The 20584-nt window shown below is 40.3% G+C and overlaps 1 protein-coding gene across 1 annotated transcript; it reads right to left on the bottom strand.

Moving 5' to 3' along the window:
- Nucleotides 1-2374: 2374 nt before the first annotated feature.
- Nucleotides 2375-19116, bottom strand: mttp (microsomal triglyceride transfer protein). Its single transcript, XM_074629968.1, has 19 exons — nt 19035-19116; nt 18504-18580; nt 16330-16517; nt 16025-16168; nt 12746-12853; nt 12534-12650; nt 12310-12449; nt 12077-12227; nt 10093-10250; nt 9817-9985; nt 9173-9280; nt 8816-9028; nt 8414-8625; nt 8174-8271; nt 7756-7877; nt 7410-7637; nt 5990-6114; nt 3413-3583; nt 2375-3323 (listed from the first exon to the last, which is right to left on the bottom strand). The coding sequence occupies exons 2-19, from the start codon at nt 18562-18564 to the stop codon at nt 3176-3178; spliced, it is 2661 nt and encodes an 886-aa protein (XP_074486069.1). The 5' UTR covers nt 18565-18580; nt 19035-19116; the 3' UTR covers nt 2375-3175.
- Nucleotides 19117-20584: the final 1468 nt, after the last annotated feature.

The following is a 20584-nucleotide window of genomic DNA, read 5'->3' on the forward strand; positions in this document are numbered from 1 at the left end:
TTAATTGCACATTATAAATCCTTTATAAATGGTGATTTATTAGACAGTGGTTGGTAAATAAATTGATTGAATTTACCAAAAGATAATATATTAATTTGAAAACAACGCATTGTGTGTTCTACAGTACAGACTAAAAAGTTTGGCTGCAGTGACTCATTTTTTTAAATTTTTTAACTAACAACCTTCTTCCTCAAACATATTTGCATACTATAACTTTTTAATAGTTTCTGAACATTAGTACACATGTTTATTGTGTGATATTCTGTGTTGACCATATTTACATGTTATTTCCCTCTATCTCATTGACCTGATTATCGGGGCTCTCTGCAGTTTCATACATGGCTGATAAAGTCTCACCACTAAAAACATACAAAACAAATGACAAGGGTCAAAGTGAATCGAACAGATTTATGCCGACAGAAGAACGCTTTTGGCATCTGCCAGCGTGCAAGGTTAGCTTTCTGGTGCACTGAAACATCACCCGGGCCGAGGCTTAAGTTTAACCTGACAGTTTGCTGCTGTGTTTACTCGGTTGCCGTGGATGCAGCGAGACTGGCAGACACTGGTTTACCCCCAGCTGCTCTCGGTGGTTTCTAAAGAATCTACATTAAGGCCCAGTTGTTGTATTTGGATGCCAGGAGGGGCTCTGATGTCACAGCTGTGACACAAGGAAAGTCAAGATTTATTGCCTCACCTGGATCAACAAGTGTGTTACATTCAGGCCACTAAGGTACATTCTGTCTCCTTGGACACGACTATCAATACAAATGAGGGCTATTGGTTTACTTAAAAGGGGAAAAAAAGCATGTTAATATGGAAAATCTGCTGTAATCTACAGGTTCAAATTTAGGAGTTTGCCACTTTGAATTGATCTGATTGCCAGATTCTCACTTGAAACCACCAGGAGACAAGAACTTCTCCACTGGGTTCACTGGTTTCTAAGAGGCTACAGCTATACTAATGGCTCTGCCAGGCTGTATTTAAGCACAGTAGTGCTTTTAGCTAAATGTAATGTCAGCATGCTAACACAATGACAGTCCTATCATGCCGATGTTTAACAGATATGTTTACCACGTTCATCATCTTAAGCATGTTAGCACTCTAACATTTGCTAATTAGCTTAAAGTATGTGCAAAACTCACTATGTGACAAGTACTTTGTGGTGATTTACTTAATTTTTAATGCATACGGGAATATGCACGACTAAAATACATAAACTGACACTATAAAGGGCCTTAAAGTAGCAATGTGTAGGATCTGGCGGTCTCCAGCGGTGAGGTTGCAGATTGCAACCAACGGAAGCTTCTCCCGTGTGCCAAGTGTGTAGGAGATGTACGATGGCAGACGTGAAAATATGAATGGCCCGCTCTAGAGCCAGTTGTTGTAAGAGTAGTGTAGGTCATTTGGAACAGTCAGTGCGTAGAGTGTGTGTGTGTGTGTACGTGGGAAGTGAGTGCTGAAGCAAGAGAGAGAGAGCGGCGGCGACGGGAGCGAGTAACGGGAGCGAGTAACGTCATCGACTCCGGCCTAAGCAGGAAAAGTTAACAGAGTTTGGTTTGTCCGTTCTGGGCTACTGTAGAAACATGGCGGACTCCGTGGAGAGGACCCGCTCCCTGTGTAGATACAGTATAAACAGCTCATTCTAAGGTTACGAAAACACGATTCTTATTTTCAGGTGATTATACACTATAGAAAACATACTTATTAATATTATATTCCATTTCTGCCAATAGATCCCTCTAATTGTTACCCACTGGTCCTTTAAGGTAGCTCCTTTATTTTCACCTAATGTTGAGGCCCTGTGTTGTGGTATTATGCTTACTTGCTTATGTGGTGTAAACACCTAAATAAATGTGGTATGATAAATGTGATCAAATGTCCACAAACTAATTAACACACAGTGAATCGTGGGTAGGATAGGATAGTATCCCGGAATAGGAGTACAGGCCTTCCAGTTGGTCTCTGGGGCTCTGGACAAAATATTATGCCATGTGTAGTTGCCATGAGCACCGTAACTGATTACTGAGTACTCCTGCAATATTGTATTGTACGTCCATAAATTAGGGGGGCTTACATAAATGTCAAAGCAGCAGACTGAGCTACCCGGACGTGTCTTTTTGTATCACAGACTTTCTATTATAAATTTGTAGTCACATCAGTATCTTTCTCAGACTTTATACAACTGCTCTAAACTAACTTTGACATGTTATAATTGGTGAAGTGCCCCTTTAAAGGCAAAAGGAACAAAGACCCACAGTTTAATTTTTTCCCCAGGGGTCCACGAGGATTGATCCAGCGCTACATATTACACGTGTTCATACTGTACACATTGTTTTTGCTGCATCTAAATCCTTAAGCCAAGTCAAAAGTGTCTCACTGCACATTTATTGTCAGACAATTACAAATCTAACAATCTGCTCCCTAAATATGGAAACACCAGTTCAGAGAAGCTCAAAAGTCTTAAAACTACCCAAATAGTTTCAGACAAACAGCAATTACAGCCACGTACAAAAAAATATATCCAAGTGTTGACGGATTCACTTTCGGAGATTCGATTTTCACCTCAAATCTTGCAGTTACAAAGGAGAGACGACGCACACACACCGTCTCTGTAGGAACAATTAAGAAACACCAACATGATTATAAAAAATGTAATTAATTGATATTACTCTGCCGAATAAGTTATTTCAAGTGTGTGAACAGTGAGCGACATAAAACAATAAAAATCCTCCTCCTCAGTAAACACATTTAATTAAAAAACAAAGGAATGTTGACAGAAAGGAGCGTTTCTATTCATATTAACCCACTGTTTCCAGTGTGATATTTACATGTTTACTGTAACTGTGTTGTTGGGATAATTACAGTGTTACTATTCATGCTGAGCATTACCCGTCAAATAAAACATACATCCCGTGTGGGCCCATCATAAATATATTTGAAGAAATCCATAAAAAGACAATGCAAGAATTCCTGATTTCAAACAAAACATCAAATTAAAATGACTTAAATATTCACAGGAATGTAAACATTGCATGTGTTGTTAAAAACAAAAATAAACATTCACCACTTTTCTCTCTTGCGTACTTTCACTGCGTGAAGCCGAGGTGTGATATAGCTGTCCCTGAATTCAATAAACCCTCTTTGAGTGACTCCTGGATAGTTCATGGTGTCTCTTCTACCAGCTGGAGTCAAAAACCTTCTTGCACATGTTTGAGTTCTCCTGGTGGAGAGGGAATTCAGAGCCGGGGACGAGCAGCTTCTTGCTCTTATGCGACTCAACGCTCTTCCCTGATGACACGCTGTCGTACTTGGTCAGGTATTCACTGAAAGCAGAACATCAAGAATTGACAATTAGGTTTTTGTATAAGACGATTATTGAAATCTTTTCTGTACAGAGAGGGTGTCACGATACCTGACGGGGAAGGTGGTTTTGTCCATCTGCATGCACACCAGGAAGGGATATTCAGAAAACTGGACGGTGGTGATGAAGTCCAGCGATGCCTCTGTTTCGAAGCTGACCTCAACACCCGTTCTCATAAAGTCCATGTCTACTGTAACGTTGCCAGTGAGCACTAACGCTCCCCTGAAACCATGAAGGGAAAACCAAGTGAAAATGTGTCCAACAGACAAAGAACAATATTTTACACCAACATTTGATGTCCCAAAAACACATTCAGTATGCAAGCATGTGAATTCATCACGTGAAGAAGAACTTATCGCTCGTGAAATGGAGCTACACGTGTGATGTTACATGTGAAATATGTAATATTTTTAAAAATCACGTGTAAGAAAGTTCATGGGAAAATGTCCAAAAACCACATGACCATTTGTGATTTTTTTTTCACATATAACATAATGTTTCACTTGTGGTTTGTGAACTATGTTTACTTTATAAGGTTGAAGAGGTGGAAACTCTTCATAATTATTATTGTAAGAGTCCATTATTTTCTATATTATGACATTTTAGAGCGCAGTATTGTTGCTCACACCACAGCCACTCACCAAATTAATAAAATTAATGTTTTTAAACTGTTAAACCAGCAGTTAACCAACTAAGTTGTGTCCTAAATTGGATTTTCCATACTAACATGCTATTTAGTAAGCTAAAACAGTCTGTGAGATAATTTAGTATGTCTGAAACCTTAGTATGAAACCAATAGTGCCTGAATTGCATACTATTTCCGGTGAAATATGACAGTATGCAACGCTGGACGCTATGGCGGCATAAATATCCCACAATGCAATGCGGTAGTGATGACAACGTTTATAACAGAAGTTGACGGACAGTGTTAAGTAGTTAAGTATAAGATTTCACTTTGCTAGGTGTAATGTATATTCTAAATTAACCCAGACTTGGATTATCACAAATCATCCTTTTGGTCACATGAGGTTGGCATGGGTTACCATGGTTACATGTCTCCAATCGGCAAAGAGGCTCTCAGGAAGTGGCGGAAGTCTATTACCATTTACCAACAAGTGAGCATAATGTGGAAGAAAACAACTGTTGCTATGATTACCTGTAGTTTAACATACGTACCTGTATCCGATATATTGTCCCAACTACTGTGGCATTATGGTCCTTGTTTGTGACCATGTTATTTGTATCATACAGTAAAGCTCAGACACTTCCCCTTATGTCTCAAAGCCAAGATGTGTGCCAGCCAGTTGAACACCCAACCTCTGTAACGTTGCCAGTGGAGACATGCCTCGGCAAAGATGCCAGTGTGGTTTGTTCTGCTTCTATAGATAGCCTGCCAGTCTATTATCAGAGTGGAGGAGGTACAGCTATACTGATCCATTCACCTGCCTCTGCCCTTCGCCTGCACACACGGGTCAAATCAGCCTGAAGTTCAAATCCAAGATCTGACCTCTAACAGCGGTCGAAAAACAGGAAGATAATCCCAAAACAGAATTATAATAGCTCTTAAACCATGTTTCGTTCCTCAGGATGCTGCTCCCAAAAAGATATCAATACCACAGCATCGTGTGTTTTTTGTACCTTAACATAGATCCCCATTAGAATCGTAATCTCTTACATCTTTTGTAAGTTATTCTTAGTGGAAACATATATAATCACTATCAATAATGCAAGTGTATTTATAAGGCACTAGAGCAGGGTATTGTTTAAAATTTGTATGCAGTGCCAGTACAAAGCCAGAGTTTCAGTGCGTAGATTTTTTGATAATTTAGGTAAAAATATATTTTTCTGCAAACATGTTTTTCCATTTAGCGAAATAATCTTAAAATGCATTAATATCAGAGAATATCTGACCAAAAACCAAATGAACAGGACGAAGAATCTGACAAAACACTCGACTCGAGTTTGGTTTTTCAGTACAATTATGGACACAATGTGTCTGGTACTTAAAAAGGTACTGAGGTGTATATGCAGCCCTGTCGCTCACAGTAAAATCACACCGTATTTGAATGTTAATGCTGCTCTTTAAATCCCGTTTCATCATCAGATGCCACGAGCTAACCGATACCATCACGATGATGTCCGTTGACTCTAATGTTTTAAAAATAGATAACCAGACAGAACTGACGTCATATCCACACAAACCCTGGAAATGAGACAGACATGAAGCACAATACTGGCGCGTGTCCAACGTGCCGGTGGAACAAATGAATCAGACAACACTTATAGACCATCTAAAGTTCACATGAATCCAACGTCAACAGAAAACTATTTGCAGTGCGGTGACACGGCTCGAACCTCTAAAATGACTTTCCTTTCGGTTACAAAGGTTGTTTCTAAGAATTGTCTGTCTATCACAAAGGCCTTTGCCCTGCACGTGTATTACATCACACTGTACATACAGTGCTTCACAAACGTACTCAGTGAGATAATTTACCATTCCAAGGCTGCACTTTAGGCTGTGACCCATAAACATGCAACATTATGTAAAAGCTTTGCTGATGCCCCAGTCCGTCTACAGGACAAAAACACCTGCAACAGTAGTTTTATTGTCTTGTCTCTGGACTGTACCTGTTGTTGACGCTGGTCTTGGACTCCCTGTACCATAGGCTGATCTCCATGCCTCCAGAGATGTCGATGGCTAACCCTCCCTGGAACTCTGCATTCGCCTTCAGACCGGACTGCAGCTGGATCACCTGGAGGGCAGAAGATCCTTTTTATTATAAATGATATGTTTTAAAGTTACTTTGTTTTCAAAGTAGCCACAGCATAAGGCATAAGAAATGCCGCAACCTTGTATCAGCTGTACGCATTTAGATCGCGTTCACACTTACATCACTACGCTCGACCACTGCAGTTATTAACTTGAGTCATTCACTATCCGTGTCGGTGTACACATACCGTATGCATCTGACCAATAAACAAGTCCTGACATCTGAATGACAACATAGGTTGTGGGGTCAGTGCTTTCCAAAATGACCCATATATAGACTCTCTTGCTACTTAACGTACATGTAAGTACATTAAAGCTGAAGTAACTTTGAGCAAATATGAGTTATTTTTTATAAAACTGTCACTATATCGTGACAGTATTGCATGAGACAGATAATCAGTGAAAAAAATCATGTTCCTCTGCCTCCTCCTAATGGCATTTTTAAGATTTCACAGCGCCAAAACAACCAATCAGAGCCGAGGAGTTACTGAGCAGCTGTCAATCACTGCTCGTGAACTCAGATCAAACGATCAAACTAGGCAGCGATGATCAAATATGACGCAATATTCTGTTACTCTAATGCCTATTTCTCACCTCAAATGTTTTCAGAAATATCTTGTAGTGTATTGTTTAGCTGTAAAATTAGAAAGTTTGTGACCCGGCCGCCATGCCAAAACACTGCCTAGTTTGACAGTTTGATCAGTGTTTGCAAGCAGTGACTGACAGCTGCTTTAGAGACTCCTCGGCTCTGTTTGGTTGTTTTTCTTCGGCACTGTGAAATCTTGAAAAATTAGGAGCAACGGAGGACACAGAGGAACATGTTTTTTTTCACAGATTATCTGAGTCATGCACTACTGTCAGGTAATAGTGACAGCTTTATAAAAATAACTTTTTATCATATCTGCTCGACATTTTCGACTGCAGCTTTAACAAATGACCAATGCTGTTGTTTTCCTCAAGATGACCCCAACCAAGCTGAACTACAATCTGCAAATGCGACTCTTATTTTGAAGGGGAATAAAGGTTTCTGGGAGCATTGTGCAGCTCATCACCGGCCATCAAATACCAACTGTTGAGGTCATTTACCAAGGACCTAGAGTCAACTACCTACAAGTCACTGCCGGTTGCATGCATGACTCATTACTACTGATTGTCACTCTCATTCATAACCATACTGAATGTAAACTTAACACTTAAACACTAAGATTAAGTTTGACTACTATATTGAGCTGTAGTGTAAATAGGGTGTTGATGAGTGACACAGTTGAAGCTGCTTACCTCAGAATGATCAGTCAGCAGGATGAGGCCTTTCACTACATTCATGGGCTCCCCAGTCATGGAGAACATTTTGGACATGAGGTCACTGTAACCCTTGAAGAAGGTGACTGGCCGCAGCTGGACGTCGAACAGCAGAGCCGACATCCCGGCGAACGACTCCAGGTCCTCCTCTCCCTCATCGGGTGTGGCAGCAATCAGCGACTCCAGACCCTGGGCCTCAATGGCCACCTGGAAGACAGGAAGGATATCCATTTATTATTCTGATATTTCATGTGTTTCAAGTATGTTTTTTATATATATATATATTACAGTAATTAATTTCAGTTTCATTATGTGGTTTCCGTACCTGTAGTCCATGTAGCATCGCTCCTTTACTAGCACCATAAATATTCATGTTGCTTCTCCTCAGGATCCCAGAGCCTGAGTACAGGATGTCCAGACTGTATGTGGAGGTCACATCAGCAGCTTCTGTAGGGAGAACATTTTAAAGTGCTCAGTCAGCATGCACGTAACGGTTGTGTTGTTATTTATCTTATTGCTAAAAAGCATAATAGCGGGACTCAAAATGATGAGTTTTAAGGAGCCAAATCTAGTTAAAACGTGTAACTACCCTTAAGGTTAATATTTCACTTGGTTGAGTCATGAACTTTTTTATCACTGTTAAATTTCAAAGAACATTTTCCTTCGTTTCTTCTCAGATTGTAAATCTTGTAACAATATATCGAGTAATTTTTTAGGCTTAGAGATGAGGGTTTATCACTTACGTGCCATGAATCCTGAGAATGCAGACGACGACCCAACTTTTGCAAAACGGTTGTAGTTGTGGGAAACCGTGTCTTTCATAGCTTGTCGTAAAACTTTGCTGAAAAATGAAAAAATATGTATATTATACAATAAATGGCTGCAACATGTACTGGAAAAATCTTGCTATTTATGTTGTGTGTTTGTCTTAAATCAAAAGTTTTCATTTTTGTTAGTCCACTGTATGTAACACCATAACACACCTGGCAGGCATATGGAAGCGGAGGATGTCCTGGATCTTAGACAGCATGTACTTGTTCATTTCATGAGGCAGGTTTCCGATGGACAGCAGCAGATTCTTGACCTCCATGTACGAGGGGTTGCTACTGAGGATGACGTCAGCGGCGGCAGCCCTCACGTTTTTCTCATAGATCCGTCGATTCTGGTGGTAAACTCTGTTCACTGTCTGCTTCACCTACGAATGAGATATGGTAAATATTTGGTTTCAGTATGTGCAGGCTGTTCTCATATACTTGAATAACTTTTCGTAAGAAATCATTCAAACCGTTGTATGAGGATATGTCGGTATGTGTTATATGCTAATCAGCTCCACATAAGCTGTTAACACTCATAAACAACAGCTCAAATGAAGATGTATTGCTCACCTCATCGGTCATGAGATTGGCATCGTATCTCTGCAGGGCGGTGAGGGCGATGGTGCTGTAAGCTCCCACCTCTGACTCGGCGTATTTGGTAAAGATGGGAATGGCCTCGGGAAGCAGAGAGTTCTTCAGAGCCAGAAGATACATCTGGACCTCGGACTCAACCTGCGTGCTGTCAGGACCGTCTAAAATCAGCTTCTTCACCTTCACCACTGTCTGAGAGGTAAATACACAGCAGAAGATCAGCAGTCAGCTCTTGGGTTGAGTGTTACACAGAGGGAATTTCAGGATTAGTTTTATTTTAAAACAGACAATATATTTTTGTGTAACATGTCATTTATTATCCTCTTGGAAGCTCACCGGTAAGTTGCACCCTCCTTTCTGGCACAGTTTATGTACCAGGGCTCCCATAATGATCACCACTGACTCTTTAATGTCTGTGCTGCCGATCTTTCCCTTAGAAATATCCTGAAAAGGAAACAATCCTCATTAAAAATTCACCAAAAACATTCAATTGGCATATAACTTATGTCTAATATGACTTGGTTTTGAAGACTTGTTCTAGGAACTTTTTAAACTTTCTAAATCTGAAGACATAACATTAAAATGTTATATTTTGGAGGGCAGAAAGCAATATATTATGTTAAAGCAATTTATGAAGAGACCATTGATATATATAATGTGTAATGTTTGTACTCCATGGATAAAAAAGCACAAACATTTTGGGGAATCAATGTCCATTAGTGAGAATACAATTCACCAAAATGTGGTAATTGTTTGCTCTTCTTTAACCACTACAGTTCCACTTTCTTCCTGAATTTATTTTGGGGATACAAACACTTTGCAGTTCATTCTTTGAGGCAGAGCACCAAACTGAAATTCAGTGCAGGTGAAGCACACCTTTTTCCTCTTCACTGATAGGTACTAGAGAATGGCAGGTCTAATTCTTTCCTTTCCTGAGCAAGAAAAGGTGCCAACTCTGTAATTGACAACATGACGCTCACCAGCAGAACCTGGAGCATCCTCTCGTTGGGATGTGACGCAAAGCCACACGCGTAGAGAAACCTCTCCTGCAGAACGAAACCTTTGGCATCGGTGAAGTTCAGGAATTCCAGCATGGCGTCCAGAGATGCAACGGTCTGGGAGGAAGTCACCGCATCCACCACCTGAGGTCTGAGCAAACACACAACGATGGTGAGTTGATAAAGTTAGAAGCAGCAGAGTGATGGAGTCAGGAATTAAAAGTAAGGTGTAGGAGAAAAAAGGAGGAGCCTGGTTACAGAGATGTCTTGCTGGCGCTCTTCAGCACTTTGAGGATATCGCCCTTGGACGCCTTCCTAATGCTCTGGATGAGGGCCAGGAAGCTACGCGGAGCCGTGGCTTTGGACAGGTTCGCCGGCTCCAGCTGCTTCTGTTGAGTCTGCCAATGTTCAAAAAGCTAAGAGGGAGGACGCAGGGGAGAGGGGATTAGAAGAGAGATCGTCTTCAGTCAATCATTACAGTACAAAAATATACGGTATCTATTTACTAATACAGTGTTATTTAGGAGTCGTTTAGGGATTAATGATTCGTACAACCTGGAGGGAGGTCACCCAAATGTTAGTTAAACTGATTCAATGAATGTCTTTGGATGCACCAGCAGTGTGTGGGGATCTGTATGCAGCTGTACAAGAAATACTAGATGTGCAGTATACTAAAACTCAAAAATGAAATGGCATTCCCACATGAAGAGGAGGCCCTGGAGCTGTTTTATCTTTACAATAACACATGAGCCATAATAATGGAAACAACATTAGAGAATAAACAATAATTCCAGTTTGTTACAGCTTCAGTTTGATTTTCATAGTTTGGTTCAACAAATCCTAGGTTAGCAAATCTTATTTGGAAGTGATGCTAATGGCTCTGTGAGGCTGAAGTAAATGCTTACACTAGCAAGACAACATGCTCACAACATGGATGTATAACAAGAACTGGATACAGGGCTTTTTCCAGTGGACACTTACGGTATTGCAGCGACAAATCTGTCTGTAAAGTCTGTAAAACTGTTGACAGAACACCTCGAACTGCAAATAAGGTCCATTATGACTTTTTCTATTGTGAATTTTTTCATCCATGGAGGTTTTATATTTGTAAAACTTTCCTTGAGGCGAGAAAAGCATTGTGGAACACATCACAATGAACTTGTGGGCGGAGCCAGCGAGAGAAACACTACTGCACATATTCAGTACCTCGGAAGTAAAACTGGAAGCTATCCAAGGCCCACAATGAGACTGATTACCATGTTCACCATCCTATTTATTCTTTATCAGGTACGTAGGGGGCTGGAGCCAATCCCAGCTGACATTGGACAGGTCACCAGACTATCACAGGGCTGAAGTATAGAACAAACTAAAAATGTTACCTGATGATGGCGCTAGAGAAAATGTTAAAGAATCTCCCAAGTTAATTATGATTCATCCTGAGCGGGACATGAATGTCTGCACTAAATTTCATAGCAATCCATCCGAAAGTTGTCGAGACATTAGACTCAAAACCACAAATTTCAACCTCATGGTGGCGCTAGAGGAAAACTCAGAGGATCATTTGGATACAACCTCTGGGGACCATGAATGTCTGTGCAAACCATAGACTGTATATAAAGATGGACGACGCGTCTCAACTTCCTTCCGCTGTACCGAAGTGAAGCCAAAATATTCCAAATACGGGAGCTGCCATCTTGAGATTTTGACATCATTTGGAGCCAGAGTCTGCGCAGTAGTGATTGGGGGACTGGAGCCGCGGTATCGAGGTCACCCGCCGAACACTGCCGCAGCTCATCAGCGAGAGACTCCCAGCTGCCAATCATAACGTCTTACCCCCTTTTTATAGCATCAAATAACTAATTAAAACCAAACTTATCAGAAAAATGAACACTTGAACACACATCAGCGTGACAAGAACTACCTAAAATGACAGAAACCATCTTTGGTTGGACGTGTACTTTGAGTATTTAGTTTGGCCTATGACCCATCCACTCACATGGAGGGGGCGGGCTTTATGACCTATACCGCAGCCAGCCACCAGGGGGCAATTGAGATGTATTGGCTTCACTTTTGGGGAGCTGTCATGTCGTCCATCTTTGTATACAGTCTATGGCACAAAATGGCAATCTATTCAATACCGATATTTCAGTCTGGATCTAAGTGGTGGACCGACATTAGAGCATGGCCAAAAATGTAGTTGTGAAAGTAGAAATTAGTTGTGTGAAGGTGATCAGGTACTCACTGATGGACAGCCCTTGCACTGGGATTTGACCTTCTCCGCAATGATACCAACAGCTGCCAGTTTGTCATCGATGGACTTGACGACTCCAGCCACATCTTTCCCAGCGGCCTCCAGCGGTCCAGCCTCTGTCCCTACCAATGTGAGGCTTTGCCTGGGAAGCAAGACATTTTTAATTTAAAATGTGCCCGTGTTAGAAATGGCAGCACATATTAATTCTTTGTTAAGGCATTTACCTGGATACGACTTTAGTTGCAGCAGATCTGCGGGCATTAACAGACAGGAAGTGTGTTTCTTCAGCCACGGCCGAGCGGATGAAGCCATCGTCAAGTGTGAACGCTGTAACAGAACTGGACTTCCTGTTCACACCCAACACCTGAAGGGGAACACATCGAGGCGTGATTTATCAGCGATTCAGTTAATAATCTAGCACGGTGAGCCAGTCTGGATGCTGACATACCTGAATGTGTGTGGTGAACCCGGTCTCTGCGGTCTTGCACGTCTCCAGGATCTTGGTTCTCGTCACTTGACCTTTTATCGCCTTGTACTCGACTATGCACCTTCCAGACACGTCATTCTGTTCCCAGACATTAAATTTGTTTACATTAGCGACATGTAATGAAATATGAAACACATGAATAAAGGTGATGGGAGTATTATCGTGCCATTTACCTCTATAGCCTTCCCAGTGTTGAGCTGTACTTGCATTAAGCTGGCCAGCCCTCTTTTTAGGTTCTTGATGGTTGCAGGTTCGGTCCAGAAGGAATAAAATGCTTTCGCCTACAAAGAAAGCAACACGTTATAAACAGAGTGGTATGCTTTTGAACAATGGATACCGTCGAGGCATTTTGTCCAGCGGATAAAGAGGGACGCGACCCACAGTGCTGTACGTGCTGCAGCTCACAAAAGGCTTTCAGGGTGTCAGTTTTCCTTTGCACACTCGTGTACAGAAATGCATGGTCATGACATCAGCGACTATTTACATTACATGCAGAAATAAGATATTCTTTGAAGTGCACATCAAAAACAAAACCAGAATACTTTGGGATTAGCACTTTACATGTTTTAAAAAGAGTCAACCTCTAAGTATATTCTTAATACACATCAGTACACAACACTGACAAGCATGACGGATGAGTCAGTCTTGTGTTGCTGATATCATGTTAAAATAATGGAACCAGAGCTCAGTCAAATAGGCTCAGTTAATCTGGGGCAATATCCGATCACACCACACGGTTCAGTTCGTGGGTTCAGTTTGTCTCAATAACAGACTCTGTGTCCTGCTCATGAGTGGAGAAAGCAGCCCGTTACATCATCCTACAGTGTCTCCTATACAGTATGTAATTTATTTGTGGCGCTCCACCACGATATCAGCTCGGACCATAAATAGATCGTCCACTGCTACTCTGTGTGTCTTTCCTGCCGCTGCCGGCCATCACTATAAACAACATAACAGCACCCAGGGAGACGCTGATCACACAACCTTTACTCCACACTGAACCAGGATTCATCCGAAAACATATTTTAAAGCATTTACACCACTGTGAAAGATACCTTTAAGAGTAAGATATTACACATACAGTATGCTGTTGAAGTATCTCTTCTATATTGACTGTATACTAGAAATATTGGTACCGCTTCTTAATAAATAGTTCATAAGGTGTAACCGATTCTTTTATTAATGGTTAATAAAGCATTTACTGATGCCTTATAGATCAGTTATAAGCCATTAATAAAAACACATCTTTGATTGCCAGGTTGTAGAAAATCTCTTTGGCTGGTTTTTCCTTTCTATTCAGTCATAAAGCAATTATTAAAAATGTTCAAATTAGGGCCGTCCTCGACCAAAGACCTTTTTAGTCTACTAACACTTCAACGATTAGTTGATTTAATCGACAGATCCGTAAAACTGAGTTTCTCCACAAAGAATCACACAAAAAGCAGCACTTTAAATCTTGTGTTTACCAGAGATGTGCTCATAAGTTTCTTGAAAATAAGTCACTCGGCATGAAAGAAGCATAAAAAACAAGGAATCGACTAAAGAAATCTCAGTCAACTAAGACCAAAAAGATTAAGAGGGGACAGCCATAGATCAAATCCATTAATAGATGCTTAATAGCTTGCTAATACATTGATTTTGAGGGTTTCAGATCCTCCGCAGACCTTTTCCAATTTTAGGTGGTCATCCAGTCCAATAAGTCAAAGGGATTTCCTATTTGTGATCTATAAAGCATTAGTAAATAACTCATGGAGCATTAATAGAGCCCTTAGTCACAACTTATAAACCCTTTATACAGTGGTACCCAAGTCTTTACTGTATGAACCAACAGATAAAAAAAAAACATTAAACATTAACATGGATCTTGCTGGTGGCTTTCTTCTTTGTACAGTACAGGCGGCAACCTCCGGGTCTGAAAAGTGAAGCCCATGCTGAAGTGCCTTAAACTTGCATTCTTTCTAACAGCCAGCAGGGGGCGACTCCTCTGGTTGCAAAAAGAAGTCAGATTGTATAGAAGTCTATGAGAAAATGAGCCTACTTCTCACTTGATTTATTACCTCAGTAAACATTGTAAACATGAGTTTATGGTCTCAATCGCTAGTTTCAAGTCTTCTTCAATACAGCATGATGTTCATTTAGTAAATTATGGTCCAATTTAGAGTCAAATAGACCATAAAGCAGGGGATGCTTTAGCTGGCTACCTTGTGATTGACAGGTCGCTAGCATGGCGTTGTCCAGTCTGGGAGTTGTCCGTGTTTTGGTCCAAAGTGTCCAAGATGGCGACTGCCAAAACATCAGTCCACAAACCAATGGGTGACGTCACGGTGACAACGTCCACGTCTTATATACTATGGTACAGTATTAGTGCCATATGATTATTGCCCTGAGCCTTCAAATGAGATATCTACCAGTCAGCTTGCTATTATTTCTTCAGTGGTAATTATGAATTATTGGATACTATACACTGATAATGACTTGATAACAGTGAATGAGTTTGGCTTGAACTCAAACATGTCACAACCAGACGACAGCATGAACCTTATCCACCATCCCAGAGCCACTCTTCAAATCAGGCATGTTCATTCATTCATTCATTCATTGACCCTCTGAACCTGATGACCTTTGCACGCACACACATCTACCTGGTGTTTCCCCTGCCAGCATCATCAACTCCAGCAAAACGGAAGGAAGCTCACTAATACTCTGACGACAACAGTGGAGTGCCAGAAGTACACTACCAACTTTGCTCGACATTTCTCACATCTATAAGATTGTAAATCATATAGCAGCACTTCATATAATATTCAGGAATTGCTGCTGTTGTTATTTGCCTGGAGTGATTATAAATTATGTTAATGTTGCCAAATGTATGATAAAATGGGTTTTATTTCAATAGTGTGTCAAAATAAGGATAAAATATCGATACACTTGAGTATCGCGTTATTATGTTTTGTGATATTGTATTGATTCTCAAAAAACTACGTATACATTTTTAATTAATAGTTTACATGTAGAGATTTGTGTCAGACAGTGGCCCATTTTGTGTTGTGTTTAGCGCTAGATAGCAGTGTTGTATTCTATCTTCAGACATAGAGAATGAAAGCTTCCGTAATATGGTGAATAAAATGGAGCCTCGTCTTTATACTATGACAGTTTTCCTAAAATTAGATTTTAAAAAATTGCAATATATCACCTTGCTTACAGTATCGCCATATTTGAATTGAATCGTTATCCCTGTATCATGATACGTATCGCATCGCCAGATTCTTGCCAATACACAGCCCTACATAAAATACTATGAGGTTATACAGGTTATACCAGCGGTAAGTGGTGTAGCCACTCATAAGGACACTTGTCTTTATACACATGTTGTTTAATATCAAGGTTTTAAACTTTTGCAATGCAAACTGTTCAAACAAAATCACTGGCTAAGAAGAATTAAAGGCTCTTACCTTTCCATTTCTCATATGCAACAAGAAAGGTTTAGTGAGAGCTGCCAGTTTGGTCTTCCCCATAAGGCTCTCTGCAGTGGATCCATGGAGGACATTCTTCTTCTTTGATCGCTGGGACTCCGGCTCGATCCTCACATTTGAGATCTATGAATGAGAGATTAATTAATCTGAGCAAAAGCCTTTCACTCCTTTGTTGCATCAGTATTTTTGTGCATTGTCAACACACCACCAGCTACTAGACTTTGCTGCCAGTTTTATGAAAAGTCTATATAGTGAGCAATATAAATATGGATTATTCTACATACCGCCAGTTGAATGAGCTGGTCGTCTTTGCTGCTGGGATCTCTCCACACCAGGTTGATGTCCACGTCGCTTGAGATCCTGTAGCCAGCACTGCCCTGTCTTGACCCTCTGGTCTGGTCCACCAGCACCTCCGTGGTGTAGCTGAATTTATACAGCTGGTTGTTGTTCAGTCGGGGTCCTGTAGCACCACCTGAAGAAACATTGGAAACACAGCTGCTGAGCAAACACGAGAGGAGAAAGTGAGAGTGACCTGCAGTAAGACTATTGTCATATTGTGGTGTGAAGATATTGTAGGTCTTTAAAGGTGTGTTTTCACATCAAATATGCTTTACATTAGACATTTTTCATAGGCCTACCTAACCACTGGGTTCATTTCATGCCTGTACCTTATGAATATCAGCTAGTAGAAACCTGAAACTTGACATTGTAATCCATCACAGTGAACATTCAATTCAATCTTCATTTGTTTGTCACTGCATCCTCCATGTAATTGTGAGGAGTGACTGTTTAAAAACTCTTTTCTTGGTGTTGCGTTCAAGCTCTAAAATCTTAGATTTGAGTTTTGAGCAATGGCTGTGTTGTCAGAAAAACAAACCTGGGTGACAAACAATTAGCAAACATGGATATTGTGGGAAGAATAATGTGATTTTGGTAGTTTCTGTGGAGCAAGTGCTGAAATATCAGTTGTCAGAGCTTCTCACAAGCACATAGGATTAGAGCTGCAACAATTAATCGATCAGTTGTCAACTATTAAATTAATCGCCAACTATTTTGATAATCGATTAATCGGTTTGAGTCGTTTGAGAAAAAAGTAAAAATTCTCTGATTCCAGCTTCTTAAATGTGAATATTTTCTGGTTTCTTTACTCCTCCATGAGAGTAAACTAAATATCTTTGAGTTGTGGGCAAAACAAGACATTTGAGGACGTCGTCTTGGACTTTAGGAAACACTGATCAACATTTTTTAACCATTTTCTGATATTTTATAGACCAAACAACTAATCGCTTAATTGAGAAAATAATCGATAGATTACTCGACAATGAAAATTATCGTTAGATAGGTGCATTACATGGGATACTTTTCAAAGCAAGCCACACTTTTAACTGTCTTGCCATCAACAATAATGTAACGTTGACAAGTAAAGATGACGAAGTGTTCTCTGTGATGAATGAACTCAAACCAGAAGACTTGAAAGCTGTAGTCTATGTTTTTAATTCAGGTAATTTTTAATAATAAAGAACACTGAAACCCTCTCTTAAAAAAGGCATTTTTATCTAAATGAATGTACAAACATCAGACATGCTGTTGCATTGGCTGATCTAGTTGATTCCAGGTATCGATTGTGCTCCGAAGTGCTCCGTTTTCAGCTTCCTAAATACACTTCAGGTGTTAAAATTAAAGTATTTTTCAGAAGTTAAGAATTAACTGCTCTCTTTTCTTTCATTTTTTGTTTCCTTACAAGTCATATCTGTGGCTATAAGATGATTCAATCAGAGGCCATTTCACAACAAGGTGTGTTCAACCTGAGAGAAGATAAAATATCTCCCCTCTGCTCCATTAATGACTAAAGCTTTCTGTTAGATGTGACATTAGAGGCCACGAGGGAAGGACAGACTGACGTGTCAGTAGTTGATTTCATCAGCGGTCGATGAGGAATGTGGTGCTGAAATTCAACAAATAAAACATCTGGGGCTTTTGTCAACAGCTGGCTGAGATACTTAGAGAACATCGGAAGCCAAAAAAAAACAACAGGAATAATGCAATTTGTGTTTCACAATGCTGTTTTCTTGACTCTTTCACCTCTTATCAGTGATGTCACAAATGTTACACCATTGACAATGAAGTCTATAGGAGACTGAACCTTGTGGTCACTTCCTGCCAGGATTCATTCATTTTGGTGATTTTAAAGTCTCAATAAAAGGCACAATAAAATAAAGCTTGACATTTTAGATCATCCATAACTTTCCCTCTATATGAAGAAGCCTCCAAAGCTCAGCACCGTGAGCTGAAATCCATCCTGTTGACACATTTCTACTCATTGAGCATCTTCTCGTCCCAAAACAAATTCATTAAACCTTTTAATAGATAATCAAGTAAAAGTTCCTGTTGGCCCCCAAAACATCCTACTATACCTCAAACTATCTCTATACTCACAGAAAAACAAACATCAACTCACCTTTGGCAGCAGCTGAGACAGAGGAGGCTGCACAAAGCAAGAACACAACCAGAGGTAACATTGTGTGTGAGTCCTCTCTGTGTGGTCAGAAGAATCAGAGGAGTCAGTGGCACTAAAAGGCCAAAAGGAAAAAGGCAAAGCGAGTCCGAGCTTCTCCTATTATGTTTTATCGGAGGGGAGGGCAGACTCCAAACTCCACGCTGAAGTACTAAGTACGAGATAACCAGCAAATCATTAACCTGACGAGCACAGATTTGACAGGAACTTGTGCCATTGATGGATGCAGCCATGCAGGAGTCTCCTTTTAATACAGAGGGGTGGTGTCTGCCTCTGCAAGCAGCCATGTAGCAGCCATGTGATTGATTGATCAATCAATAGAAATGGGATTATCTGATTGATTTGAGTTGATCAAGAGAGACAAGTTTCTAGTATAGAGGCTGCTGCATGCCCTGACTAGTCAACACAGTGATTTTGATAGAAAATGTCACATAAAAACATCTAAATTAGCACAAAAAGAGCGTTTATATTTACCAAGAGGTGGCAGAGAGACGTGCTCCTCATGTTGGACAACTTTCACCTCATTTCTTCTGTTTGGGGATGAACAGTCGTGACTCTGTGTTGGAGGAAATGGGCAGTCTGTCAGTGAGAGCAGCCCTCTGGCTCAGATTACAGCAGCTCAGTGAGAGGAACAGAAAGTCTGGGAGGTTTCAGCAGAGGGTCAGTCTGTGTGAAATACTGAATATACAGGGTGGTTTTACACTTGAGAAATCAGTTTGAATCAGTGATATGTGTTATGGATTGAGGATATTATAGGCTGATGTTTCCGATTAATGCAGACTTCATCAACCCTCTGAGACCCACAATAGACCCGTTTTTGTCTTCTTTTAAGAGGGGTACAGGGGGTCTTTAGGGTGAGATAGCAGGTCAACATTAGATGTCACATAGAAGTGGTGTACATCACGTGAAAGCTGGAAACCTGAAGATTAATTTGAGATGCAGCTCAGTAGCCTTCTGTGGGTCAAGTTGTTCTTGTCATAAATCAGAAATACACATTAATTAAATAATTCATTATTTAAAATGAATTGTAAAAGTGTATAAGGGTTTAGAACATTATGGTCGAAGTATATGATGGCCATTACCATGCTCTTTTTACCACTGGAGAATTGATAAAAAATTATCAATTATCCCTCCGAAATACCACATTAAGACACCAAGACCTTGAGGAACACAATAGAAAAAGCCATGTTGTGATTTTGAATCTTGTGAAAATCCTGCAAGAATTTCATTTTTCTGTGATTGGATGGCGAGCACTTCTGTTCTGGAAACTGCTTAGAAACCCCTATTGTCAATCTACCTAGGGAATGGCACCATTAATCATGTTCATTAGCGGGTACTTCACACTTATTCTCATGTTTTCATTTAGAATTAAATTAAATCCCACTTTAGTTAGTGGTGGACGAAGTATTCAAAGCCTTTACTTAAGCAAAAGTAATAATACTACACGGTGAAAATATTCTGTTACAAGTAAAAGTACACAATATTAGACAGGGAGGGAGAGAAAGTGTTCTGACAACTAGTTTGTCACATGTAGGCTAATGATGCAGCAGGACAGCAAACGAGCAGTTTTACTTACAGGTTTTTTGCCTTTTTCACAGATTTCAACGTCTCACTTGCAGTAGGAAAATCACAGGTGTAAATAATGAAATGAATTCCATTGAGCTGCTTTGAGTTCAGTGTCTGCGTGCTGGAGTCATCATCACTCTCACTGAACACCTGAATGGAGCCGAGTCACGGTTAGTGTCATTAGTAACACCTGTGCTTTTCCTACTATGACGAGGTAAAATGTCTGCTGTGAGAAAAGCCTACTGCCAAGACACACAAACTGCTGCTTGTGGCACAATAACTGAAAGTACTAACTCATCTATCTATTGACAGGTAACCATCAGCACATTGTCTCATATTGTAAAACACACATGTTGCAAATAATAAATAGCTCATTAGAAACATCATTCAAAAGCATGTCTGTTGTTTGCTAAACTCTACCTATACACTCAATTATCAACCACCTGCACCCAGAATGT

This window comes from Sebastes fasciatus, chromosome 3, assembly GCF_043250625.1.
Source record: "Sebastes fasciatus isolate fSebFas1 chromosome 3, fSebFas1.pri, whole genome shotgun sequence".
Classification (NCBI taxonomy): domain Eukaryota; kingdom Metazoa; phylum Chordata; class Actinopteri; order Perciformes; family Sebastidae; genus Sebastes; species Sebastes fasciatus.

Excerpts from the sequence above, each read along its gene's own strand:
- mttp (XM_074629968.1), bottom strand. The coding sequence starts at position 18,564 with ATGTTACCTCTGGTTGTGTTCTTGCTTTGTGCAGCCTCCTCTGTCTCA. Across the intron at positions 9,986-10,092 it reads AGCGCCAGCAAGACATCTCT|ACCTCAGGTGGTGGATGCGG; the intron begins GTAACCAGGCTC and ends GTGTTTGCTCAG. Across the intron at positions 7,878-8,173 it reads ATTCTCAGGATTCATGGCAC|AAGCTGCTGATGTGACCTCC; the intron begins GTAAGTGATAAA and ends TTCTCCCTACAG.